Consider the following 26,268-nt stretch of genomic DNA (forward strand, 5'->3'; position numbering starts at 1 on the left):
ACTGGTATCTCCGCCAGAGAGAGGCGATGGAGGAGGCTTTGGCTTCACCGAAGTGGTGGCCAAGCTCGTCGGCAATTGAGGAGGTGGAGAGGAGGGTGCCGTAGAGGTCGAAAGCGAGGGTTATAGGAGCTTGGGAGGACATGGTTGGGCTGGGGAGGGGTGGGGTAGGATGTAGCTGAGAGAAGGTGGGATGCAGAGGGCATGTTGGAAGGCTTTGGGGATTTCGTCATTGGGGTTGTTGATTAGACTTCTTCAGGTGACGAGATGTGCAGGCTGGATGAGGTTACCCGGCGTTCAGGTGTACGAAGTTCGGGCGTATATGTAGAAAGGACGTTTATGTTTTGTGACATTACATTCGTTCATGCTATGATTTATAAAGAGCAACATGCTTTTCGTGATACCACATGCTTGATTTTGAAGCCGCTGCTTTCTATCAATGTTTTCCTACTCATGACCATAACCGAGATATCTCATACCGCAGACTGAAGCCTTGACTCAAACAGCATCATGAATCTAAGCCTTCTTCTTTCCTCCTCTCCCACCTCTCGCCCCACTACCCATCGCAGCCGCTTTCCTCCGTTCCTCGCGATCATTCACATCCTTTGCCTTCTCCCGTTCCTGCTCTTCACGCTCCTCTTTCTCCGCCACTCTCCTCTTACTCTCTTGCTCCCTCTTCTCTTTAATGAGACTCAGTCTTGCCAAGTCTGCCCTTGCCTCATCTGTTTTCCCCTCAGCGTGCAATTTCTGATACTTCTCCCTTGCTTGCTGAGCTTGCACAGCTTCCCTCTCCCTTCGTGACAGCTGCGAGGTATCTCCACCCTTTTTCGGGACTTTAGGAGCCGGGGCGTCGGCTGACGGTGGGACTACGGGGGCTTTGGCTTGAGAGCGGGATTTGGCGGTGTGGTTCGGGTTGGCGGGCATGTCTTCATCTTCTGCTTCTGACGAAGAATCCGAGTCTGATGAAGGGATGTCGCCAGGGGCAGCAGCTTTCTGTGATTTCTTCTTTATGGCAGCTTCCTTCTTGGCTTTGGCGGCGGCACGACGCTCTTCGCGGGTCAGGTTTGAGTCGTCGGGTTTGGATTCGTCGTCTGATGAGTCTTCCGATGAGTCTTCCTCCTCTGAGGAAGATTGTGGCTGCTGTTTGCTCGGATCCTGAAGAAATTCGCTTTCAGTAAGATGCAGGCATGTTCGTGGAGAAGGGGGCTCACAGCCCACATGCTGATGGGGTTGCCATCTGCATCTAGAGGGGTGAGGTTCTTGCTGAACTTCTTTCCTCCTGAAAATACATCAGTATCGGGATTACCCACACTTCGCCCATGACTACGAACCTCCTCGTGTTGGCTTGCTGAACTTCCCCGCTCTGCCTCGTCCTCCTGGTGCCATGATGTCGCGTGACAAGCTTGCAAAACCGAGTGAGGGCAAGAGTAAGTTTACGATCTAGTGATGTCCTGTTTGCAAACAAGCTTCAGAGCCCCCACGTCTGAAAGGTCCAAGAGGCCAGTCTCTGTGTGGCTACAAAGAGCAAACAAAGTTCCTGCTGTGACGTGGGGCAACATCGCTTATTGTAGTCTAGCGCTGTCAGGTCTTGGCAAGAAAGGCTGCCGACATTAGCTTACTCAGCCGCTTTGAACAACTCATTTAAAATCATCCCTGAGTAGACGTAGCTGCAAGATGCTCAGGTTAGCCTCTATATTAGATCAACGATGAAGGCCATGGGGAAAAAGCCTCATTTCGGTGATATTAGCCTTGGGACTTCTTTGTTTCAGGTGTCTTTCTTCGGCCTAGCCTGGACGTGATTCAATAATCATTTCTAGGCTGGTCAGGGCAACCAACAAGATGAGGGGAAGCCACCCCTATTCCCGACTTATCATCCCTACCGAGCCGCACACTATCATAAACAAACATCTTTAGGGCGCCGTTGGTGGAGAGGTTCACGATGATCGCAGAACGAAATGCACTCACAACTTGCTGCTACATCGTCATGCTTTGTGCTACCTATTGTACCCGTGCATCTCGCCTATCTTGATGACCGATCAAGACATTGTTATTGTCTGCTCTTGAGCCTCCATTCCAACACGATGACGACGAGGGTCTTCTGTGCCTCAAGAGCGACGACATGTCGGTACCGCCATAGCTTACGATCACGCTTTAGCGGCATCAGCTAACTCGAACCGTCTATATTCCACAGCTCGAGAATTACCGCATGCTTGGCTTCGAGCGATCGGTCTTCCAAGATGCTGGGTGGGGGCTATCAAGAGGTCTTCAGCAAAAGTACAAGAAGCTGCAATGTCAGTCATGAATTCAATTTGTTTTGTTTTCTTTACACACAACAGGGCTTCTTTTACCAGATTCTACTCCAAATCAGAATACTTCCTGTACTTTCATTTGGTTCAGTCCCACATAGTCCGTCAGTCAATATGGGTTATCCTACGCTGTTCCTGCTACTCACCTTGGGTATTTCCTCGACTCACAGACGCAAGGGGCCCTGCTGACCTTGATGCAGGTACTCTGTCGGTTGCTGGTCCTTTGCCCAAGGGAAGTCAACTACATCAAACAGACGGAGTAAGCTTCGCTGGAAGCAACCTTTTCTCAAAGAGAGACGTCTCTAGCGATGTTTGTGGGCAGCAGAGTGGAACCAAAGTTGCCTCTGATACTCGGGATGCCAGCACTTGGACTAATTATAATATCGACAAATGGTTCTCGGACAAGTGAGTCATGCCAGATCTGGCCGATGGTTCGGTGGGTATGACGTGTATTGACCTGCATGAACAGTGTCGGTCCAATACAGATGAATGGTTGGACGCGTGAAGACGCACCCCAACCTGTCCCGAAGACCTCGCCACAACCTGTAGTTCCAGAACCCGTCCCAAAAGGCTCCGATGTGTAAGTCTCGATGTGTCTAGCTCATTGCCCCTCGACCTGTGTACTGATCGGAGCCATAGCGCCGTCAAGCCCCCTGCTGGTAGCAAACAGAAGCGTCAAGGATCAAAGTACGACAATATTCAGCAAATAATCCTTCACTTTGCGGGCAACGAAGGCGCTGAGCAGTGTGACGAGATCTCTAGTCCTGTATGCCAAGGTACAGGTCTCGATTTCAATCTGTGCATGCAGCATCCTGAAGCTCACTTCGTCTTTTTCGCCATTACCCATTTTGCCAATTGGTTGCACAAACTTCAGAACACTTTCACCTACTCTACAGTCGCCGCTGGTCTATCGACGGCAACGCTTGTCAAACAGTTCTTCACTCCTCAAGTTGACCCAAGTACATTGGTCCTGCCAGTGGCAATCATTAATGGACTTTTTGGCGCCCTCAGTCTTGGTATCCCAGCGGCAACTCTGGGATCAAGTGCCGCCACCATTGTAAGTGGAGTACTTACTCAAAAGGGTTTGACCGCTGTCGAGTAAGTCTTCACACTTCATTGGGACATATCTCTCAGGAGCGCATGGCTGATTGTGTAATTCAGCCCCTTGGTTCAATGGGGAGAGGTCCAGACCGCAGTCGGCAAGCTCTACCAATCTGTTACCATAGCCCTAGACCAGTACTTTGACTCAGTCCTCAAGACTCTCCCACAATACGCCTCAGGTGCGGCAGTCGATTACTTCAATGACCCGGTGCAACTTCCGTCGGTTCTCAAGGACGGCCATTTCGCCTCCAACGTCGATGTAGGTAGCATCAACCCTAACGTCTTCGGCGCCGTCGTCTCTCCTGCAATCAATTCCCTCTGGGTCCAAGACCGCGTAGCCATCTTCAAAATCACAGACCATGCATACAATCGCGTCGACCACGGCAAAGCTTGCTCATTCTGGCCTGACCAAACCGTCTGCAGCCCGGACGGCGGCACGGCCTACATCTTCGCTCGCTGGATCAACACTCCACAGCCACGCGAGCGCATCCCCGCCCTTGACACCAACAAATGGCACGTCTGGGGTACCTCGGACAAGGGTGAAGCGGACGATGGCACCAAGAACGCCAACCATCTCACCGAATACGCCCTTAGTCTTGACATCATACTTCAGTCTGCCATCAAACAGCAGGCTAAGCACGGCTACCTTTACAGCAATACGCAGCAAGACACGCTCGATCAACTAACGAACGACCCTGGCGATATCACCGAGGCGGACCTCGCGAGCTGGACGATTCCAATCTGTGACATCGATGCGATACTGAAGGCGCATGGGAAGACATACATTGGAGCTGAGCCTGTCGGGACGGAATTTGGTTATTCGCTGCCAACCTGGGCTATGTGTACTTGTGTGCAAGCGGAAGGGTGGCCAACTGATAAATATCCCTACGAGAATCCTATTGCTAACCCGGAGTGTTCGCCTGGCTGGGGCTGAGTAGACAGAATGCTCACACATGATGGAAAAAGGCGTGTAAGTGGAGTGAGTCATGGCTTGTGAATAAACATCTTATTACGTAGTCATGTGCACTGAATGTACGAATACTCCTTATGCAGGCAAGACCTGATGGAATCTCTTGTGAGCGCATCTGTAGTGCAATATCGGTTTGTATGGTTTCATGGCTCCCCCAATTTTCCTCAAATAATCCCGAATGAGAAAGAAGTATTCATCTATCAAGATCGTAAGTACGTATTGGAGCTGCGTAGTTTCCATGAGCCCGACATAGACCATACAGAGAGTGTTCTCAAGACTGCGAGTTTCGAGAAACAGATGATGCTAAGGTAGGTAGTTTCGTAGTTTGTCACGCCTTGGCGTAATTAAATAATGGAAAAAATACAGAGGTCCCGCTGGCATTGCCGCTTTTGCTAGTTCTAGCGTCAAGGTGAGCTAGAGATGACGGGATATATATACCGCTACTCCTCTTGAATCACCCTCTTAGGCTTTTGGTGCTGGGTAGAAGTCGCTAGAAGCCAAAGCTCCGCCGATCTGTCGTCGGAGTCCACCTTTACTAAGGGCTACGTCTGTTGTAGTTCAACACAGTGCACTTTCTTCCCATGCTGAAAAGAAAACTGTTTGGTCGTCGTAGAGGCATCGCCCCCGGATCAACCAAGGGCTGTCTCGGCGACCTCACCTCCAATTGGAGGAAATGCGCTCCAGTATACCAGTGTCCGCACCCACCGGCTATGTCCAGCTAGGGAAACTACATGCGTCGGCTTCGAACTTCCACTTACATGCGGCTCCGCAAACATGAACAGCAAACTGTAGAGGCGCCATGAGTAGTGAAGCAAAGAATCAACGAACCACGGCTTGACACGAGCAAGCATGCATTCACTCTTACAAGCATCTACTCTCGGTGACTGCTCTGGATCAAAAGGCTCCTGCATGAACGGCAACATTTCAGCAGGCTAGTCACCCACTTCGGACAAGCAGATGCATGCCTCACCAATGACCTTCGAGGGAACACAATATCTTGTCTGTCAGAGACCGTTCGCTGCGTTAACACTGCATATAGTCTGCTGGATCTCGAGTATTACACCCACTTCAGGGCGCAGGATCGGCAAGATGATACCTTAGTTCACAGCTTGGCAGGCTCCCACACTTCTACTTAAGCCTCAAAGCAACTATCGAGAGAGGGACAAAGCACATATATCTACCTCTGACAGCCTGCTCGGAAGAATTGGAAATCATCAACTAAGCCGATCTCATACCAGAAAATCGACTCAGCCCGAGTACACTGCTCAATTATATTTTACCTTCGTGACAGAATACACCATGCTCTATTGTCAGAATTGTGGGAAGCAACGCGTTCATGGCCACGCTACAAATGATTCGCACGCTTGCTACTGCGAGGACTGTCGGAAGAGGAATAAGATAATGTTTACCTATTGCACACATTGTGGCTCAGATCGGACTCAGAAGAACGATCGTTGTTATAAACACTGGGCAAATTGGAAGGTAGAGACTCGATTCTCCTTACACAGAATCAATCAGCTTACAAGTAGCCGAAGTAAAAGAAAAGAAGCAGAACAAAGTGGAGGCAAGATGGCGTGGGAGGCACAGCGCCATCGGTCGTTCTCTGCAAGGTGGAAAGGGGTTTAATTGGGCTTGTTGGTCTTCGATGTCTTTTAAAGAGACCGCCTCAATGCACGGCTTTGAGGCGAAGCCTACGGGTCTGTTGGGATCAATCTCACAAGCATGACGGAGGAAGCTGGTACACGGAGTGTTTCCTTCGCGCAGTCGTTATCAGCTTTAGCTGAAGATGTTTGTTTTCTACCTCCAGCATTTTTGTTTCAGATTTCAGCTCGGCATGACAGGGCGCATGTGTCGCACAGAGTTGTGGGACTTTCTCTTTCAATTAGTAGCTGGGTTTAATCAGCATCATTGTACAGAACAGTCGCAAGTCTCACTAGCAGCGCAGAATGGTCACTCTTCATCTTTGACCTGATGAGAAGCAGAGACTTCCATTGCCCCTTTGCCAGCGTGCATCGGTCTAGCCAGCTTGCGGCCGCTTTTTCTCCCGATATATCTTACCAGATGTATATGCACAAGATCGCCGATTCTCTTGAAATGCAGCGACTTTCTGGGATGACCTTGATTTTCGGGAGAATGAGGCTCAAATGTTGTATTTCACCCAATCAAAACCAATCGACCGCCTGCTGACTAGGAGCCTCAACCACACCCACGCCAATAGCACCGAGTCCTTACAGATCCCGAATCTTGGCTGCAGAGATCTACGGCGTCTTTCCTGCATGTAATAATCCAACATATCATGTAATCATGCCCAGAAAGGATCGATCCTCCTTGTGCTGGTATCGGTTGGGCCGATTTATCTCAGCCGCCAGCCGCCAGCAGTCCAAATGTAGGATATATTGACCTCAACGGACCAGAATTTCCCAAATCGACGTTATCAAAAAGCATCCAAAGCCATGATTGAGCAATCAACAGAGATCACAAGCATCGATGCTGTCAAGGTCTTGGCGGAGCCAGGGGCGTTCTGCACGCATCACCAGTGCCCTGCATGTTAAGCCTCGCCCCTCGAAGGTAATGGATAATTGCCTGTATGTCGTTCTGCCGTGTCTCCCCTCATAGCACGGTTCCCCTTGGTTGCAATTAGATGACATCTATAAGGTGCTTGTAACCCAGACATTGTGGGTCTTCGACCGGAAGACCAAGGATAAGTGACTCTCTCTATACAGTAACATGGTCTGCAATCAAACACAGGTGACATCGATTGGTCAGACTCCGCACGCCAGAAGCATATGCGGGCTTCACCGAGTCTAGACGTTGGTTCTTGCCCTGCATGAATATATGTTGCTTTCACGCTTACAATCGGGTTACGCTGAGTTGGCTTGTGTCGGTAATTCTGTTGCGGAAACGGTTTCTACATCTGGCAATACGTAAACATTCGCATTATTCACACTTTGGTAAGAAAATTAGGGAAGTCATTGTATAACATATGGAGAGTGTAAAAGCGGCGACCCCGGGAGTACCCGTATCGTACAGCTTGTAAGCTTGGCACTCACACGTACCTTACTAACTCAATTTTCTAGCGCGTCCACATTTCCCTCCCCATCATAAAACGCACCCTTCATATTCACTCTGACTGTCCCAGCTTCCCACGGCGAGTCTTGGAGGGGAAATTGGAGGGCAGATTGATTTCCCGTCGACTTACCCTTCGCCTCCTTGTGTAACAGGTGGGAGGTGGAGAAATAAAAAAGTATGGGACATACAAATTATGGTGTATATTGGTTAGTGGTTGAAGAGCCATGGAAACCCTTCTCTCGTGAAGTCTCAAGAACGAGATAGATGGAGGTGATGGCATGGCATGATATGGGATGGGATGTGCATTGATAGCTGGACCAGGCGTCCTGTTATGTGGCAACTCTCCCACGAAGCCAACGAAGAAGCTACCATAGACACGAACAGAAGAGACTTCAGCCTCCATTCGATGGCTTAATCCCACTCCCCCCACCCTCCCTTCCTCGTGTGCATTACAGTTTTCGCTTGTACACCCTGCCGAGCGGCTCTTGCGTCGTCCTGATGTGAAACCGACAGAAACAAGCATTTGCGAAGCTTTCCATCCTTCGGAGAATACATTTGCGTTTTTAAGACAAGACGTGGGAGATACGTGGGAGATGCGTGGGACTTCGTGGGATGCGGCTGTGCTTATCGAAAGCTGAGGTGATACATTGCTGGCTAGGTTGTATGACGTGGTTGAGGCAATAATAATATCGAAAACTATATTTGGTGTTGGTGTGGGTCCATACTACAGCTGCGTCAATTTCAGCCGCGTTGGATCGCAATAGATTCGTAGGTGAGATAAGCGAGGGTGAAAGGATCAGGGCGTCTGTTTTGTAGGGTTTCTCAGGCGCAAAATTTGCATAAGTTCGAAGGATTGGGTTGTGATTATGCACGCTAGCACCGGCTTGCTATTACTCGAATGGGGAGGAACGACGACATGTCATGAATGCCACATTGATATATCTTGGATTGTTCTATATATACTGGTGAATGAGGTGGTATGGTTGTTGTAATGCTATACACGTGAACGTTCCAAAATGCAAGAACTTCCAAAGCGCGTTAGGTGGCTTCTTTAGAACAATCCCTAACCGTTCTCAGAGGCAAATTTGCGATGCTCTTCTTTCTTGGTGTAGCGTCCTCGAGAGCATCCAAATCGAATTGACGTATGCCCGTGCTGACATCCATCTCAGACGTCTTAACGAAAAGTCCTCCCTTCCCTTTTGTCCAAATCTTCCAGAAAACATAGAGGGCGATGACAATAGGAGCAGCCAGGTACGATTCGAAGAAGACTTGCGCATCGGGAGATCCGCCAACAGGCTACATTCATACACATCAGCATTTATCCTTCAGCGTCACAGAGAGAAGGATGACTTACGAATAGTGAGACGTAAAATGTAGCAATCAGGGCGATACAGTTGAGGAAAAAGCCGATGTAGCTGCCGATTATGCCGAATTGTGCCTGGTACGGAAGTTCGTCCAAGGTGTGGCCCTGCGCTTTCCAACCGGCTCGGAACCGTATGTGCGAAAGACAGATGCTTCCCCAGACGAAGAAGTAGGATAAGCCGCTCAGAGACAGGAGCCAGGTGAAGAATGTGTCGCCAACATTTGCTTCATTGATGAAAGCGAGCAAACCGAAGCAGAGCTGAATGACGACGCACCAATAAGGGCGGCCATGCTTGTCGATCTTTGTGAGGAATTTCGGGCCCATACCTCGCGTAGCCAGAGCTTGCATGGTACGTGTTGAACCATAGGTGCACGAGTTTGCGACAGAGAGAACGGAGATAGTGATGACCGCGTTGAAGACTGACGGTAAGCCTTTGACTTTCGCCGCTTGAATGGCTAGGACGAAGGGAGATGCCTTGGTGTTTGCGCCTGAGGATCCGAGAAGATCTTTGGAGTCGGATGGAAGGATCAACCCAACAATGAAGAGAGACACCACATAAAAGAAGGTGATTCGCCAAAAAACCTGCTTTGTTGCTGTAGGTAGAGTCTTTCTTGGGTTGGCTGCTTCAGCCGCAGCTAGACCGACCAACTCTGTGCCACCGAAGGCGAAGGCGGCGGTGACAAAGACAGAGCAGAAACCCTTGAAGCCGTTCCGAAACGCGCCTGGGTCGTGCCAATAGTGGGCGCCTATGTAGCCTCTAGGGTCGCTTGGAACGCCGCCGCAATCGACGATGATACCAAAGATGATGAAACCGCTGACCGCGACAATTTTGATCAAGGATAGAACGAATTCCACTAGACAGATTCATTAGAGACCTTCTTGGAACCAGGGCATCAGATAATCACCTTCTCCATATCCCCGCACACCAAAGATCTGGATGGTGCAGAGAGCGAATAGGAAGACCGTTATCCAGACTCCTACGTTGATATCGTCTCGCCAGAATTTGATTGTGATACCGGCAGCAGTGATTTCAAATGGCAAGATAGTAAGCCACGAAAGCGCATAGTCCCATCCCATGGCAAAGCCCCTGTTACTGTCAATGACCGCTGTCATCGCAGGGTTTCCTAGACTTACCATGACTCGTCAATGAAGCGACACGCGTAGGCGAAAAAGGCCCCGTTGACGGGAATCAAAACAGCCATCTCTCCGAGCGCTTGCACTGTGAAGAGCAACATGCAGCCGATGATCATGAACCCGATGAGCTGGTTGGCAGTTTCAGTATTTAGTTGCTGTGCATAGAAATGCATAACATACAACACTCCCGGGTCCACCAGCGTGAAAAGCAGAACCAGAGCCGACGAAGAGACCAGCGCCGATTGAACCGCCTGCAGAACTATCAGCAGAGTATCTGTGTTGCTGCACTTGCATACACCATACCGATAGCAATCATCTGCATATGGCGGCCTTTGAGATCTCTGTTGAGCTTGCCTTTCGTTGGCTCTTGAGCTTCGAAGTCATGATCGTGGACTGGGCTGTCACTGCTGTCGTATTCCTTGTCCCGAGGGAACTTCTCGTCGACAGGGCCCTTCTCCATGTTGACGGCAATATGAGAGGGGAAAGTATCAAGGTGTAGGAAGGACCACCAAGGGCAGGACGGCGACGGTGGTGGGGAGGAGGGGAGACGAAGCAATAGAAGTGAACTCGGTACCGGGGACTCGGGGAGCTTCAAATAAAGAAGCGTGGCGATGTGGTAGCGGCGGTCATTAGTCCGTAAGTGATTTGTTCCGATCTCAAGCTTCGCTACGATTGACTATTTCGAGACCTCGGCCTGTCGCGCAGGGGCAGGTGGGAGGGTTGCGAGATAAGGAATGCGGACCCTAGCGATGATGTTCCATCGAGCAGGCTGGATGGAACGGCGTATGGAACCGTCTGGTGTGCCTTTCAGACATGATGTTGCTGATAGCGTCAACATGCATATCATGCTAGACGATCCAATGTCGTGTGACGTTGCCTGCTTTGCTTTGAGTTTTTTCTGGAGCTGCCTGCCACGATGTTACTCCATGTGTACGAATAATAGGACTACCAGAGAAAGCCACTGTGCCCCGCTCGAGATGCGGGTTTTTCATGGCCACCGCCCCCTGTTATCGCGTTCCAACAGTTTGTCACCTGGGAGTAAGGTATGTCTTGGATGAGTTGCCAACCCCCACTTGTCCTAGCGGGACATATCGCACCACCCCTAGATCAGTCTCAATTATTGGAGCGCCAGCCGTGATTCGTCGCCGCTTATCGAAGGCCTGTGGTAGAGACTCGGCCGAATTTGGTCCAATGGCGGTGCGCCTATTGACGAGCCGTTGGCCGCTATACGGGTACTTGCGTAATAGCGCCCTGATATGTAAGGCATGCCGTGAGGAGGAGCAGGCCACTTTCTCAATGAGGAAGTCGATCCAGTGCACCGGGGAGCTGGTGTGGGCGGCCAGATCATGTTGATCGACAGACAAATTGAGGGGTTTCTGCGCACGCTCGCCCCCGAAAGAATCTGCCACAAATATTTTAATTGGTGCTATTTTACTCACTAATCTTTAGTCGTTGGGCCCTGTAATCCGAGATTTTCAAGTCGGGAAATGCCATTCTCTGGGTAGATAGGGACTATCATTACGGTCAAATGCTAAAGCCGACTTCCCCTAAGGCGGTGCGATATGTCTTGTCATGATAACGGCCGGATCTCATCTGAGTGTTCCTGCACTCGCTGTGGATTCTCCTTGCAGGGATTGGTTTTCCCCATGATTGTCCTGCGCCACAGATTGAAACCAAGCCCATGGACCGTCCGTTCGCGATCCGAACCTTGGTGGTGAATGCTGCATCGGTGGAAGGTTGCCTGCAGGCATTGCTATTACAGAGATCCAATACATCGCACGAGTACACGCTGTCGGAGGCATTGAGCTCTGTCGACCGATTCATAGAGCTTGGCGGACTACCATCTGCCTGGCTTGAGTCCATCAGTCCGCGAGGTTCCCTCGAATGTATAGCCAGTGGGTACCATGGGAGTTTAGCATCCATGATTTATTCATTCCCAAACCCCGCATTACCAAGTCTGTAGTGCATGCAGCTGTTCAAGACTCGCCTGAGCATAGGCAGCCGTCAATGCGACGGTGATCAGTGACGCACAGTGATGGTGGCAGACAAGAGAACCATCCTCAGTGATTGCCTTCATCGTGACTGCGGCTTTGACTTTCACAGGACATTGCAATCCTAACAGGCTTTGCATTCATCAACATTACGCTCCGAATAAAGAGTAGAGTGAGCATTGTGGAGATGCGATGTGTGTGGGGTGATGGGGCAGATTGGCAATTCAGGGGGATTTTTGTTTTTTGATACAGGACCTGAATGTATTTTTCCCCGAATTAACAGCTACTGCAGGTACGAATGAAACCTTGCCCCCCTCTTGCCCCTTTTCGTAAGGCGCTGCTATGGTGAGAATCATCCACAGTGCTCTCCGCCATGGAGAAAAGCACTGATATGTGTTGTCACCTCCGTGCGTCGACGTGCAGTCTGGCACCCATAGTCATTGGCCCGAGAATCGCTAGGATGTAACCTGACCGTTCTTCAGCTGCAACGGCAGGATTCCGTTTCATATTCTTTAGCGTATCGCAAAATTACCCGAGACGGATCACGATTGCACATCACGGCCAAAGCTCCCACCTGCATGAGTTCGTTGCGTCCGAGTGTCTTCTTTCGAGAGGCCTCGCGAATGCAATGGACCGCATCTCCCATGACCTCGTCCTCAGGGGAACTTCTCGCTCTTCGATCATGGACCAAATGCTCTCCTCCTTAGACCCCCCTACCGGCTTCTCCACTGGACAACCCACCGCTCCGCTCGAAGCCGCCCCAGTCCCAATTGTGCCTGCCGGGCCACGTCAGCCAACGTTGCAGACCGATACCATCTGCACTACTCTCAATGAGCCTACAAGAGAAAGACCAGGAATCATGAGACGGTTCATGGCTCGCTTCAAGCGGTCTTATGGCCACCAGGCAGATTCGGCACCACCAATACCCAGTCTTCCCCCATTAGAACCCATCGATCTGAGTATGTCGAAACCGGGGACTGCAGGGCACTCTTCCAAGCACAGCATTGATGAAGACCGGCTTGCGGCAAGACTCTTCTTCCATGGCGATGAAACGATCGCCCCCAAGTCCGAGGCAGCTGCTTGGCTCGGCGGTGAAGGTATGATGTTTTTCTGCCAGCTTGCTCAGTCACGATACTCTTCTCACATAACAATAGGTGCCGCCCGGGACCGTGTACGCAAAGCCTTCATGGAAAGTTTCGAATTGCATCAGACCTCTATCCTTTTCGCCCTGCGTGAGCTCTGCAGCCGTCTTTATCTCAAAGCGGAATCGCAACATGTCAATCGCATAGTGGAAGCTTTTGCTGAAAGATATTATACCTCCAATTTGCCATGTGGATACAGACATCCAGACGTCGTGCATGCAATAGTATACTCTATCCTCATGCTCAACACTGACCTCCACGCGAACGAAGTCGGCAATAAGATGACCAAGAACGAATATCTGAAGAACACCCTCCCAACGATCCGCAGCGCCGCATTGAACGCTGCGCCCGAGACCTTCAAGAATGTGTCGGAGGGATTCGACTCTCCAATCTCGCCCCGGCCCAAATTGCATTCAAGGCGTACTTCAGTCGATGAACGGCGATCTTTCGACCGCGAACGGCCAAAGCAAAGACTGTCTAGGTTTATTTCTGACAACAGCATGTCGTCCTCGAAGCCCCAACTATCTAGAACTTGGACTGCTACAACCCTCCATTCGAACGCCGCCAGCGCCTCAAAATCCCGACTGAACTCTAGCCAAGTCGGTGATTTGGTGTTGAGCCCTTCCTTGGCTGTCACACAGCGTACATGGGAGTATGAAGTTGAAAATATATTGAAGGAGATATACAACAGTGTCCGCCAGGAACCACTTCCGTTGTTCAGTACGGTGGATCAACGCAATGGGGTAGACACGCCCCCACTATCAGCGCATAGTCTCGCACCGTCTGAAGCGTTTCCGAAGCGGCAGCCAAGTTCAATCAGCCTTGATCATTCGAGATTCCTCAGAGAAAGCTCAAGGCCACAGATGTATACGAGGGAACGTAGCTCAACGAGCCGTCTCGGGATTCCTCGAAGACACTCAAGAGCAAGGTCAACCCCACGCAGCCAGCGTTCTTCGATCGACGAACAGTCGTCGATAACATCCCCGTCAAGTATAAGCGCTTGGAGTAACAGCTCGCATTTAAGCAAACTGCCTGACAGGGGCTCTTGTGTGACATGCGCTAAGAAGGAGAACCAACCAGCTATTGGCTTTGCAAATGCAGTCAGCCAAGCTATCATTCGTGAAGAGGCTGCGCCTTGCGAAAGCGACGATGGTAGTCTAGATGGAGCCCCTCTTCTTGAAGATGATAGCCTTGGTCTTGCGGGAGCACCATGGGCAAAAGAGGGCATCCTACATCATAAACACGTGAAGCTTAGTGAAAATAAGAAAGCATTCAACAGGAGCTGGGAAGAAGCTTTCGCAGTCATCGAAAAGGGTCGTCTACTTCTCTTTGACTTCAAAACTATGGGAGCAAAGAAGGCTTCACAGGTTCCGAGGGGCACTGTAGTAGGGGGAGGCAATTGGGCGGAGAACACGCAGCCTCTGGCAACTTTCGTTCTAAGGTACTCTTATGCGGCGGTCCTACCGTCGCAAGTGATTTCAAGATCGCGACCTTACATCTGGGCGCTTACCGAAGCTACGGGCTCTCTCCACCACTTCCAAGCGGGTACGCCTGAAATTGTCCAGGAATTTGTTACGACTGCCAATTACTGGAGCGCTCGTCTTTCGCAAGTACCATACGGGATGCCTGCGACCAATCTTGAATTCGGCTGGTCTAGAAGAGCACTCTACACGCGTCCAACGCGGCCATCAAGTAAACATTCGAGATCTGCCTCAATCTCTAGTCCCCGACCAAGCACAGTTGGCTCCTCTCGATATGACAAAGTGGAAGGCCGGGCGTCAACTGAGAAGTCAGACCGTGGCATCTTCGTCTGCGAATGGGAAATCCCACGTCTACCGGCCTTTCCCAGCAAGTTGATGGAAGTGGATCAAAAGAATGCTATGGCTCGATATCTGAAATCTGCAAGAGAAGAGCTCCAAAAACACAACGAGCTATGGACGCCGATATGTCACGCCGTAAGTCTTTCGCTAAGTTCAGCCTCTTTTGTGCTTGACCCTAACAATTGAGCCGAGACTGATTTTTGTAGTACTTACCCAACGATCCCAAATTAAAGAAGACACAGACTAATTGGCACAAGAAAGCGAATTGGCTAGCTAACGAAACATGGAAATTCACCATGTTCATCGAATCCTTGGACAATGCGGAGAAGGCAAAGGAAAAGGTTTATGCTGAAAGAGAAAAGACTTGAGTTTGACTTTGTGAATACTGTAACACTATGTAAACAAGCAACAAGAGTCAAGAGACTCACGAATTACGAATTATGAACGGCATGTTGACTTGCCTTGGAAGTGAAGAGGAACAAATTGTGTGGACGGAGAGATGGAGGGGATGACTTATTGGTCCTTCAAACACGACTCTTAGAGCTCTGAAGGCGTGATTTCCTAAGTATGTGGCCTTACGCCACAAAGCCGTGGCAATCTTGATTTCGAGCACAAGACTTTACCTTTCAACCTTCTGGATCATTCACTGCTCCCTACTGTAGATTTTAAATTACAGCTAGTATCTGGGTATATTTAGCGTGGTCTGCCTGCTGCAGGGATCTTGGCAACATCTGTAGAATTGATCACGTCAAAAACATTCAGGACCAGTGAGGACATCCAAAAGGTGCGTACAAACATTCCTCGATGGCTTCCATATCTGCCACCATTATGGACAACCTTCGTGTGATCGAGCTCGGGGTGTTCTGCACTCCAAAAGGTCTCGGCTCGCTAACCATGAAGCCCGACACAGATCTTCGGCCCTACCAAAACAAACAACAGACAGTACGACCTCCATCAAGATGCCCACAATGCTGGAGGATCCCACAGCGCCGGTCATTTATCGCACTTCCGGCGCTCCACCTTACCCTGTACCTTCAGACTCATCACTGCCAGCCACCATAGGCCCCCGCCAAGTCACGCTCAGAGATCGTGTCACCATTGCGACCATAATGCCTTTCTCGACTCCATCTGCCATACCAGAAAGGCTGCTGCAATACCTTTGCGAGGTTCTGAATATTGAAATTGAGAAGGGGGATACTTATCCAATGACACAGGCTATGAGCGTGCCCACTTTCGCAACCTATTGGTTCCAAAACTTCGGCGCTGTGATGTTGATGGGTAATGTAGCTGATGCTGCGCAAGCTGCTCGAATGGAAGAAGAGGGTGCTAGATGGGAAGAGGTCTGCCTGGGGAGCTTCTATGTCAAACCGAATTACCCTGGACGGAGCAGCCACGTCTGCAATGGAGGTTTCATGGTTACGGAGGCAGCAAGGAATAAAGGTGCTGGACGATTGATGGGGGAAATATACCTGGAATGGACACCAAAGCTCGTAAGGATCCCAGTCCCTTGGGCTTGCGGTGCAGTTCTGACTGACCCATTACAGGGCTATACCTACAGCGTGTTCAACTTGGTGTACGAAACAAATGTTGTTTCATGTCGCATTTGGGATGCATTAGGCTTCAAGAGGATAGGGCGTGTCAAAGGATGTGGAAACCTTCGGTCTAATCCTGACGAGCTCGTAGATGCTATTATCTATGGTCGAGACTTAGGACCAGACGCGGAAGATTATGTGTCTGAAGAACGCTTTGACAAGATCAGATACTACCTCAAGCACGGCAAATATCCGGTTGGTGCTGATCGAGCGGAGAAAAGTCGACTGAGAAGCGCTGCAACTCACTATAAGCTTGTACCAGGCGACGATGGTGATGAAGGTGAAGACAGTGAAAAGTTGATGTTGAAGGATAAGGAAGTCATCAGTGATCCGCAACGTCAGTATGGCATCGCGCGGGATTTGCACGCTCAGCAACACGGTGGAATCAACAAGACTACTGCAATGATTGCAGAAAAGTATCATTGGGTGCGTATTAAAGAAACAGTCAGCCTGGTAATCAAAAATTGCCCAGATTGTAAAGATACTCAAGTAAGGCCTCCCGCTTCACGATCAGCAACCAAGTATCAGACCTCGACGCCCCGACAGCAGAGAGCCGCGCCTCCAGATCCATCATTTATCGATCAGCTTTTACGTTTCGACAATCCTACGTCTCAAGGCGCACATGGCGCACCTGCTTCGAATATTCGACAATCACAGCAACAGCACACTGCTCCCGTTGCGACAATGGGATCAAGCGAGGACTACGCTGGTATCCCCCTAGATCCTCAAATCGTACAGAGTCACCAGAGCACGACACCTGACTTTGCGGAAGGTCTAAGAAAAGTCGCTGAATTCAGTCGTTCAATACGTCCTCCGGAGACCCGCATGGATACAACCATGGATCTTGGAGATCACCAAGCACATCAACATGCTGACACTCGGATGGCAACCGAACGACATGTGAGGCAAGGTGATGACCCTATGGCGTACCAGGATTCGGAAGGGGCTTTGCATAACCTCGCTTCTAACGAACGTCAAGCAGACGTTCAAATGACAGACCACTTTCAGGTCGACCAACAAGGCCAGTGAAACATCGAAAGGCCGTTCAGAATGGATCACTCCTGTAAATTCGCAGCCATTCTGGCTACATCTAGTCTGACTCTATCTAGGCCAAGGTCTCTTGTTAATTTCGCGCACAATGGGTACACTCTACAAGCAGCAAGCCAAAAACTCACATGAATCAATCTTGAACTTCAACTGACGTGCCGGTAGCGTACCTTCATAACTTTAGGGTTGGAAGGATGGATACAGCCGCTTTGAATTCTTCGTCCATCAGCAGCCCTCCTCTCTTCTCTCGATTTCGATGTATTCCGTACGTTTTTGTGTGACGGAAAGACTGGAAATATGGACAGCAACTACTTCTCCACTGACCTGCGCATAGACCTTTGGATATGTCTCCCAGCAACTGTCAAGCAAGCATCCTTTTCCATGTCATGAAACCACAAAATCCGAACATAGTACCATTCTCACGATGGCCTCATCAAGAGAATCCAACGTTTAGATCTAAGTTGTGAGATTTTCATTCATTTTTAAGCTGTTTCGTTTCTCTTGATATTAATTGAACCTGGTATCTTTTTCTTTTCATGTGCCATTGTTATTCTCCCTCGATCCTAACCAGAGTGCGCCCCGTCAAGGGACAGCCCTAGACCTGATGTTTAAGTAAGTCTACCTGATAGCCCAACCACACGGTATTTGCCCTTGGCCAATTGTAACGCAGCACGGGCATCCCGGCTTCAACTCTCGTGCCAAATCAAAGCTGACGTCGGCGATCAACAGAACGAAGCAGACAAGACTTTCTCGTCCCGGGAGACTACCAAGCTTCTGGAAAGTGCTTGATTGAGACGAGTCTCGCTCGTCTACCGAATCATGCATCCCGGACCACGGTGTCGTAGGAGTCCAAGACCATGGCATTCTCAACACCCCGCTGTAGCCCTAGGCCCTCTCTCCTCTCCCTCGCTACCCCCATTCTCTCCAGCCTCTTCCCGCCCTCAAACACCTCAACCCACGCCCCCGTCCCCCAACACAGTCATATTCCCCTCCCCCTCGCCCACCCCTATCCCAGGCTCCCTACCACTCAAAACCCCCACACTAACCAACCCCCCCACCGGCCTTTCCCCTTCCGCAAACACAATCCCCCCATTAAGCCCCGCCGCCACGCGTCCCACACAATCGTCAATCAACCTACTCACGGCCTCCAGCACCGTCACGATCCGCGCCTCCACCTCCTCCTGCACCGGGTACCGCTCCGGCATGTCGAAGATTATCAGGCATTCGTGGTCTTCGACGAAGAGCGGGACGGGGATGTAAGCGTTGTCGCCGTGGTGCGAGAAGTCGTGCGTGAAGATGTAGTGGGAGTTGCGGTGGTTGCGGAGGAAGTGGGATAGGCCTGCGCGGCAGTGGTCGCGCCGGAGAGGGGCGTGTGGGGTTCGTAGGGGGTGCAGTGGGGTTCTAGGGTGTTGGGATTGGGATTGGGGAAGGGGAAGGGGAGGGTTGTGTTTGTGATGTTTGTGAGGGTTGATGGGGCTGAGGGAGTAGAGGGGGGAAAGAGAGGGTGAGCTGAGGTGAGGAGGGGGGTAAAGAGGAAGAGGAAGGAGGAGAGAAGGATGCGAATCGAGGGTTGTGGTCGCATTGCCCAATCATTCGTCGCTGAATGTACAGTCCGAGTGGGAGGATGCGAAGCGGTGGCGTCCGTAACGCAAGTTTGAGATTCCCATTTAATGAGTGTGATGTAATCGCGAGCTGAGCTGAGCTGCTGCTGGAAGTTCCGCAGCTGCGCTTCTATGGTGGATCGTGTCTAGGATGCATATACCAGATGATCGGGTCTTGCTGCTGCATACACGCGCATAGAAAAGTCTCTTGTTTCATTCCAGATCCTTGGTGCGTGGGTATGGTAGGCTTGCCTTCTCGGAGTATTCGTTTTCAGCTTGGACAAGAACGTGAGATACAGCGCTTGTGTGGATGGTGGTCCAGTAGCGCATTTGTACTGGAATCTTTTGATGCCTTGAATTGAGTGTCCCTATGATTCTGGAGTCACTGACTGGAGTAAGTATCTATAGCTTGAACATGAGCTGTCACGTCGGGCGCAAATGCCGTTAAAATTCACATGCTCACTTTCGATGATGTGAGCTTCATCTTGACCTCTTCAGGGTGATTCAACCAAGTCTCCCCGTGACAGTCTTCCACAGGCCCTCTGATAAATCGTCCGGCCGTCCATGTAGCGACATGAGGTCGTTTCTGCCTGTAATCATTCCGGGCCATGAACAGACTCCCACGCGAATCCAAGGCTTGCCAATAGATTGAGTGCGCTGATTGACCACAAGGCCTACCCAGCGGGGTCCCGGTTCTAGATCTCCACAGGATATCCATCCCATCATAAGCACCTTGTAATCGGTAAGCAGTCGAGGAAAATGTGATTGCAAATGTGTAAACCGCACACGCTCGCTATTCGGCAATGTCAGGACTGATGAATCAGGCAAAAGATTATCCTCATGCAATGAGAAGATGTCAGCAGTTCGAGGAGGATGACTCTGAGCATCGAGAGCCACATGGGCTTCGAAGAGGGAAAGGCCGGCATTTTTTCGATGAAGCCAGTTCTTGTGCCACTCGTCCACCAGTGCGTCGAAATCGCAGACTTTGCCATCGTAAAGCGGGATTTTCCTTGGACTGGCTGAAATGGTGCACTTAATTCCCGAAGTCAGAGCACCAACGTACACAAAAGGAATAGTCATGTGTCTGCTTACACGCCAGGCTTTGCCCTCTCCAGGCGGTTGCTCATGAACGTGCAGCTGTGATAGAACAGGATCTTTATCATTCAAATGGAAACCTAGCGAATCCTCGAGTCTCGAAAAATCCGACTGTGCGCCGAGACGAATGTTGTATACTTGCATGATGCCGTAGACTCGATCTTCATGTAAGCTAGCCTGGCGCTTTGTGGAGGCGCTGTAGAGAGACCATTCATTGACAGCGCTGAGTGCGAGAAGGCCAGAATCCATGAGTGTTTGGCAGACCGCCATGGAAGAAGGAGTAGATTCTAGACGACACATGGTGTAAATTTGCTGGCAGCGAACCAGAAGCCAGTTTATCGTCAAAGGCATGCGGAAATCTGCATCCATTCGATGCACTAGTGAGGGACCAGCGGAGGAACGAGAGAGAATAATGGCGTCTTTGCGAAGGTAGGCTTCCTGCAGCGTCCATAGTGACGTAAACCAGGGTTGATGGCGAAGGTCTTGGACGGCGTCCAGAATGGAAGTGATTGTGTCCAGCGAATTCATGCATTTCGATGTCCGTGAAAAGTATGCAGAGTCCAGGGTACTTCCTTTGATATCGTCTTTCGATGCATCTAATGGCTGACGACTGTAGTAGTGTTCGATAGGTGATAGGCAATCCTCTAAGGCTTCCAATGTCCATGGCACAAGCCACGCGAACACTCTGGCTGCTCTTCGGAAGATGGCAGCTTGCTTGCCGATCTCATCAATTTTGACCGTATTGTCCTCCTGATCTATGCAGGCCACGTCGACCCAGACGTAAGAGACACCAACACCGGCTGCTTGAATAGCATTCACGAACTCATTTCTTGAGAAATGAGACTCGCTGATTGGTGGTACGGTCCAAGTCACATTCTTGACCGGAATTGAAGCACCTTTTGGATCGCTATATCTTCCCCAAGTGTAGGATAATGCATTGTATGCGGGCTCTTTGCACTCCCCATAAATATTCTTCGCTGATCGTACAAAAGAGGTCATCGTTGGTATATGAAGCAGACGTCGCGGCCAAATAGTCTCCTCCTCACGAGAACTTGGCTCGTATCTTTCATAAGCTACGTGAGGCTCAAGGTGTGGAAGCATGTCCCTGTTTGATTTGAACCTTGTGTGCACATCCTTTTGGGGGGACCTTCGGCGACGCTTCATTTTCGACGATATCCAAATACATCAATGCAGAAGGTGACAGCAATATCCCCGCGCTTTCAATGCAATAATTTTTCTATCAGAAGTTGAAACAGCGATGTACCCAGGAACTATCCAAAATCAAGGGAGATGTTTTCAACACACTTTCTTTCAAAGGAGGTCCGTTCTTCAAAATGAATGCGGAAAAACGACGCTATGATGTCAATGTCAAGAATTAGCAAAGGCTAACAATTCTACACTTCGTACAAAATCAAGCTCAAGGCTGGCACGGTACTTGCACTCTCGAAAAAAACCTCAAATGCTTCGAAACTTGTTAAGCGGTTGGCTTATGTGTCGGCTTTCACAACGGGTGAAATTGAAATTCAGTCGTGGTGTGAATATAATCTGATACTTTTCATATGCCTCAGTGACATGTGATTTGTGGGGTCCGTGGTCCTAACGCGAGAGTGACTGTCTTCTATGAGCTTTATATTACTTGGCCTGCAATAATTGACAGAACTATCTAGGCAGTCTATCTCATAAGAGATTGCAACATCGTTCCTTTTGACATTGCTGAGATTTCCGCATTGGACACATGTCATTGTTTACCAGATAGATACAGGCGCTAAATTAGAAGGCTCGTTTCATACAGGTCTTGGCGTGATCGCTACGCGTCAGAATTATAGTAAACGAAACACTTCCTATATAACCAGCCAATCAACCCCAATAGATTCTACATCCCAAGCAGCTCTGCAATTTGCCAGATAGACACCAATTTTCAGCATAATTATCTGCCCAGTCTCCCTTACTGTACCAATCTGCTTGAGCAGCAGGCCAGTTTGTGGCGCTGGTGTTTTTTCATCGTAGAATACCTGTTGATACAAGCAGACAGCTATATTTGGGGCTTGCTGAGGGCTCGAAAATGTAGACAACCACACTTCAACGTTGCCAGAGAAGCCCGAGATCTCACTGTCGAGCGTCATTACATCTTCTTGACCCGGTAATGGAGCCCAGAGAATGTCCTTCTTCAAAGGGTTGTATTCATGGCCTCCTGCGTTCTTGAAACACGCGGCTGTCAAGATTGCAGCTTGCTTGATGCACACGCTACCATCGTCTTGAACGTTCCACGTCTTGACTACAGGATGGGCATAAATACTGAAGCCGATCCTGTGTGGTGGAACTATATACGTCTCGCTGGAAGTAAATGGCAGCATTGAGCCGACGGGCTTCCGATCGCCTACAACATTCCATTCATCGTTGGCTATTGAAACAGCCCCTTGAGCAAAGCGCATATCGCATGCTATAGCAGTGAAGAATGTTGGCCCAATCGTTTGTGACGCCTCCTGTAAGAAAACGGCTGGATAGAACCCGAGCACCAAATTGTCCTCTGGGGGCGCCTTTTTGTGCTTCGATAGATAATCTTTATACCAAGCTGTCGCTCCGACGACAGACATGATTGCCTCAGCACGGCTCTGGCTACACTGTCTGAGCTGCCCTGACGTAAATACCGCAGCTGGTGAGGTCCAGTGGATACTGTTAATAGACGTCATCGTGAGAAGAGTGTCAAGATCATCAAAGGCGGCAGCGCTAGAGGTATCAGCAGTACCTACTTCTCCCTCTGCACTATGTTTGTCCACGTACAATGATCTTTCGAGTGTCTTGTCAACGCGAAGTTCATTTTCTCCGGAAGGTAATGTCTCCTCAGCCTGATCTGAATTATGACGTGATGCCATGGCCACCAAGTAGTCCAAAGTGATCACAACATCAGGTCCAGCCCGCAACGGCTGAAAATAACGGTCGCAGACGATCATGTCAGGCCGGAGGCATACCTCCTGGAGGGTCCACAAGCTGGTGAACCAAGGCACAACTGATGTCTTTTCATCATCACCTGGATCTGATGCTACCTCTTGCGAAGTGTCGAGTAACAACTCATTCAGCTCTTCTAAAGATGCCTGATCATCGTTGTTGAGTTCTATGGTGGCCTGATCTTCCGAACATTGCGCCAAAGACTGCTTCCGGAGATACGACTGGCTGAACCATTTTGTCGCACTCCTCAGACATCTCCAATCGATAGCGTCGTTCAACCAGGCGACAGCGAATTCTGCATTGCCAAAGATAGCGGCTTGTCGCGCGATTTCAAGAAGTGCGCGTTCAGAACGGTCTTGCGGAATACAAAAGAGATCAATCCACACATATCCAGAGCGGAAGATTTGAAGGAGCAAATTTGGGATTCCCTGCACTTTAAATTTTGTGTTTTGAGGAACCAGCCATGGAACACCCTCAATTGTCAACGATGGATTCTCTTCTCCTTCTATGCGCCATCGTCCCCACGTATGGCTCACGCAGATATATTGAGGCGGGGATTGCAGCGAGTCGGTCTTGACTGTCTTCTGCAGCGCCACGTCCCAGAGATAATATGGAAATCCTCCTCGTGCCTTGCGAATCTGCAGCCAAGGGCACGCTTCGATACAAGCGGGGATCACATCGAGCTTGGATACCACAAGATCTCCTAGAATGTATACTTGATCGTTGTCTGAATGCTGATTTTGTTGCGAATAAGTATCAGCAGGAATATTTGCGAAAGACCACGCGACCCTTTGAATAGCAGCGTCACTTGCACAGAGTTGACGCTGCTCTTGCACGAAGCCACAGAACGCCTGAAAGTTGTCCTCATGCAACTGCCGAAATTCATGCACAAATTCGAGTTGGAATAGCATAAACAAGTTTTTGTGATATGTCGATTCAGAGAGACGAGCGAGCTCCCGATCAACGCTCTCATATCCGCTCTCGGCGTTTTGTTCAGAAGCTGCTTCTTGAATAGCTCGTTGAGCAGCTTGCGAGAGCGCCGGGCTTTGAATTCGGCCACTCCACCATTCGTGGAGCAACCGATAAGAATGCAATTGGGATAGGGATAAGCCACTCCGGAAGCTGTCGATTGCGTCAGGACGACACAGATGGTCTTGCACGATGCCCCATTTCTTTAGGGCTCGTTTGAAGCCAAGAAAAGAATTTTCCTGGTTGAAATCATCATCATGAGTCTCCACGTAGTCACCCAGTGGCTCGCGGAGCCAGCTGCTATAATCCATATGTCAGTGGCAGAAAGGATCCGACCCCTTTTCAATCGGCTAAGGCTCCATGAAAAGCAGCCGATGCCTCAGAAAAGCCCTCGTGGATGTCTGGGAAATCAACGACAATGTGGAAACAGACGACGAAGCTAATTTGACCTATCTGGCTCTGAAGGTTTTGTTTAATTTGCCATGCCTGTTTAAATTCAGTTCGATTCTGGACTGCTAGCTCAGACTCGACGATCACACAGAAGCCTTCGGAGTGGAAGCAGTCGAGGCATTGCATTAGGACTTCTGCAAGGGCTGTAGTTCCTTACCACGCTGCCCTTCCGTTGTACGGTTCTTGTCAGATCTAGCGCCGCTTCACTCTCTCGCATTTAAATGGCAGACTCTTATCACCGATTCGTGATTACTTGCTTAGCCTAAAGATTTCATCCTAACCTTTACTTCATTAGGGATGGCTCGGAAGCTCTGTCGAAGGCTTGAGTTTCAACCTCGTCAACCTATTCGATGACTACCGGGAAAACCTAGGTCCAAAGGTCAAGTAGGCATCATGTCTCAGGTACAAGCAGACCTCGTCATAGCCCAGTTCCTCCTCGAAACATGATCGCGGGACATTGTCTTCGTACATGGCTTGACCGGTAGTGCCGATTCTACCTGGGCAATGGAGAAGGATGGTTTCGCTGGCCTTCGCGACTCCTTCGTCAGGATATTGCAGATGCCCATATATCAACATTCGGATATGATGCGGATGTAGTGAGTCTCTGGAACCCCGTGTCCCAGAATCGAATCAGCAGTCTCGCGGAAAACATGCTGGGGAATTTGGTCCGTCTGAGAGAACGTACGCACACAGAAGCTCTAAGCATGATCTTCGTTGCGCATGGTCTTGGTGGGCTCATTGTTCAAAGTGCGCTGCATATATCGCGAGGGAGCTTCGAGCCTCACCTGTGCAAATAAGAAGCCTGTACGGCAGGTATTTGCTTTCTTAGAACTTCACACTTTGAGTCTGACCTTGCTCAATGAGGAAAGCTTGGGGCGCTCTTTGCCAAAACATTCAGGCGTGCCAATATAGATATCGTCAAAGTGCTGAGCCCAGGATCTGAAATGCTTGCTGCTATTCAAGGTCGGCTCTTGTGTAGGTGCCGACTTGGAGCCAACCCTTCGCCTGCTTGTTTTGATCACATTGCTAGATTATCGAAGTGGGACTTTGACATAGCTATTGACTACTTTGCCGTGTCTTTTGCTAGGCCTAACAGGAAAGTGGGGTCTGCTGTGGCCTTCAAAAGTTAGTACGCGGGCGAGGCCCTTTCGAAGCGAAGATTTCACAAAGAGCAGGAGACATAATTCTTGGCGAATTCACACTCAATGCATGTTTTGACAATAAATTTACATCTAGCTGTGGACATTGAGAAGCTCATTCGTAATTTTCGAAAAGTACAAGCTCGCCTATGGCCGCTTGCCAAAATTGAACATCATACACATTACCCTCAGCAGATATCACCATATTTCTTCTGCAACTGGGATACACACGTCCAGAAAAAATCTTTTTTGCACAGCTCGCACATGGATTTTCAATGGAGCGACCTATTCTTTCTACAGCGCAAGAAGAAGCGTTCGACAATGCCAGATCGGCTACAACGACGTCAAAGATATCATGCAAGGACCAGAGGAAGGTTGATGAGAATGTTGTGCTAGTTTGATGGACAAGAGAGAGCAAACAGAGGGATCTGCACCGACAAGTCTCACTGAACTGTCTGATTCTAGACTCGGACTGCTAACACATGATGTCTTAACTAATTATCGCTTCCCATGACCGCGAACAGGACCTAGGAACA

General features: G+C 49.8%; 7 protein-coding genes across 7 annotated transcripts; 3 read left to right on the top strand and 4 right to left on the bottom strand.

Moving 5' to 3' along the window:
* Window positions 1-513: 513 nt before the first annotated feature.
* On the bottom strand, window positions 514-1,383 carry KY384_005748 (uncharacterized protein; the record flags this gene model as incomplete). Its single annotated transcript, XM_044814246.1, has 3 exons — window positions 514-1,152; window positions 1,209-1,276; window positions 1,329-1,383. 3 exons carry the CDS (start codon window positions 1,381-1,383, stop codon window positions 514-516), a joined length of 762 nt encoding a protein of 253 aa, XP_044668396.1.
* Window positions 1,384-2,715: 1,332 nt separating this feature from the next.
* On the top strand, window positions 2,716-4,338 carry KY384_005749 (uncharacterized protein; the record flags this gene model as incomplete). The annotated part of the gene is made up of 4 exons (XM_044814247.1): window positions 2,716-2,739; window positions 2,789-2,883; window positions 2,943-3,401; window positions 3,465-4,338. 4 exons carry the CDS (start codon window positions 2,716-2,718, stop codon window positions 4,336-4,338), a joined length of 1,452 nt encoding a protein of 483 aa, XP_044668397.1.
* Window positions 4,339-8,481: 4,143 nt separating this feature from the next.
* KY384_005750 (uncharacterized protein) lies at window positions 8,482-10,400 on the bottom strand (the record flags this gene model as incomplete). The annotated part of the gene is made up of 5 exons (XM_044814248.1): window positions 8,482-8,739; window positions 8,798-9,660; window positions 9,712-9,893; window positions 9,941-10,214; window positions 10,244-10,400. 5 exons carry the CDS (start codon window positions 10,398-10,400, stop codon window positions 8,482-8,484), a joined length of 1,734 nt encoding a protein of 577 aa, XP_044668398.1.
* Window positions 10,401-12,613: 2,213 nt separating this feature from the next.
* On the top strand, window positions 12,614-15,261 carry KY384_005751 (uncharacterized protein; the record flags this gene model as incomplete). The annotated part of the gene is made up of 2 exons (XM_044814249.1): window positions 12,614-15,028; window positions 15,100-15,261. 2 exons carry the CDS (start codon window positions 12,614-12,616, stop codon window positions 15,259-15,261), a joined length of 2,577 nt encoding a protein of 858 aa, XP_044668399.1.
* A 591-nt stretch (window positions 15,262-15,852) lies between these two features.
* Window positions 15,853-17,514, top strand: KY384_005752 (uncharacterized protein; the record flags this gene model as incomplete). The annotated part of the gene is made up of 1 exon (XM_044814250.1): window positions 15,853-17,514. The coding sequence occupies one exon, from the start codon at window positions 15,853-15,855 to the stop codon at window positions 17,512-17,514; it is 1,662 nt and encodes a 553-aa protein (XP_044668400.1).
* Window positions 17,515-19,637: 2,123 nt separating this feature from the next.
* Window positions 19,638-21,227, bottom strand: KY384_005753 (uncharacterized protein; the record flags this gene model as incomplete). The annotated part of the gene is made up of 1 exon (XM_044814251.1): window positions 19,638-21,227. The coding sequence occupies one exon, from the start codon at window positions 21,225-21,227 to the stop codon at window positions 19,638-19,640; it is 1,590 nt and encodes a 529-aa protein (XP_044668401.1).
* Window positions 21,228-22,069: 842 nt separating this feature from the next.
* On the bottom strand, window positions 22,070-24,454 carry KY384_005754 (uncharacterized protein; the record flags this gene model as incomplete). Its single annotated transcript, XM_044814252.1, has 1 exon — window positions 22,070-24,454. One exon carries the CDS (start codon window positions 24,452-24,454, stop codon window positions 22,070-22,072), a length of 2,385 nt encoding a protein of 794 aa, XP_044668402.1.
* Window positions 24,455-26,268: the final 1,814 nt, after the last annotated feature.

Source organism: Bacidia gigantensis, assembly GCF_019456465.1.
Source record: "Bacidia gigantensis strain McMullin 20006 chromosome Unknown contig_246, whole genome shotgun sequence".
In the NCBI taxonomy this organism is placed as follows: domain Eukaryota; kingdom Fungi; phylum Ascomycota; class Lecanoromycetes; order Lecanorales; family Ramalinaceae; genus Bacidia; species Bacidia gigantensis.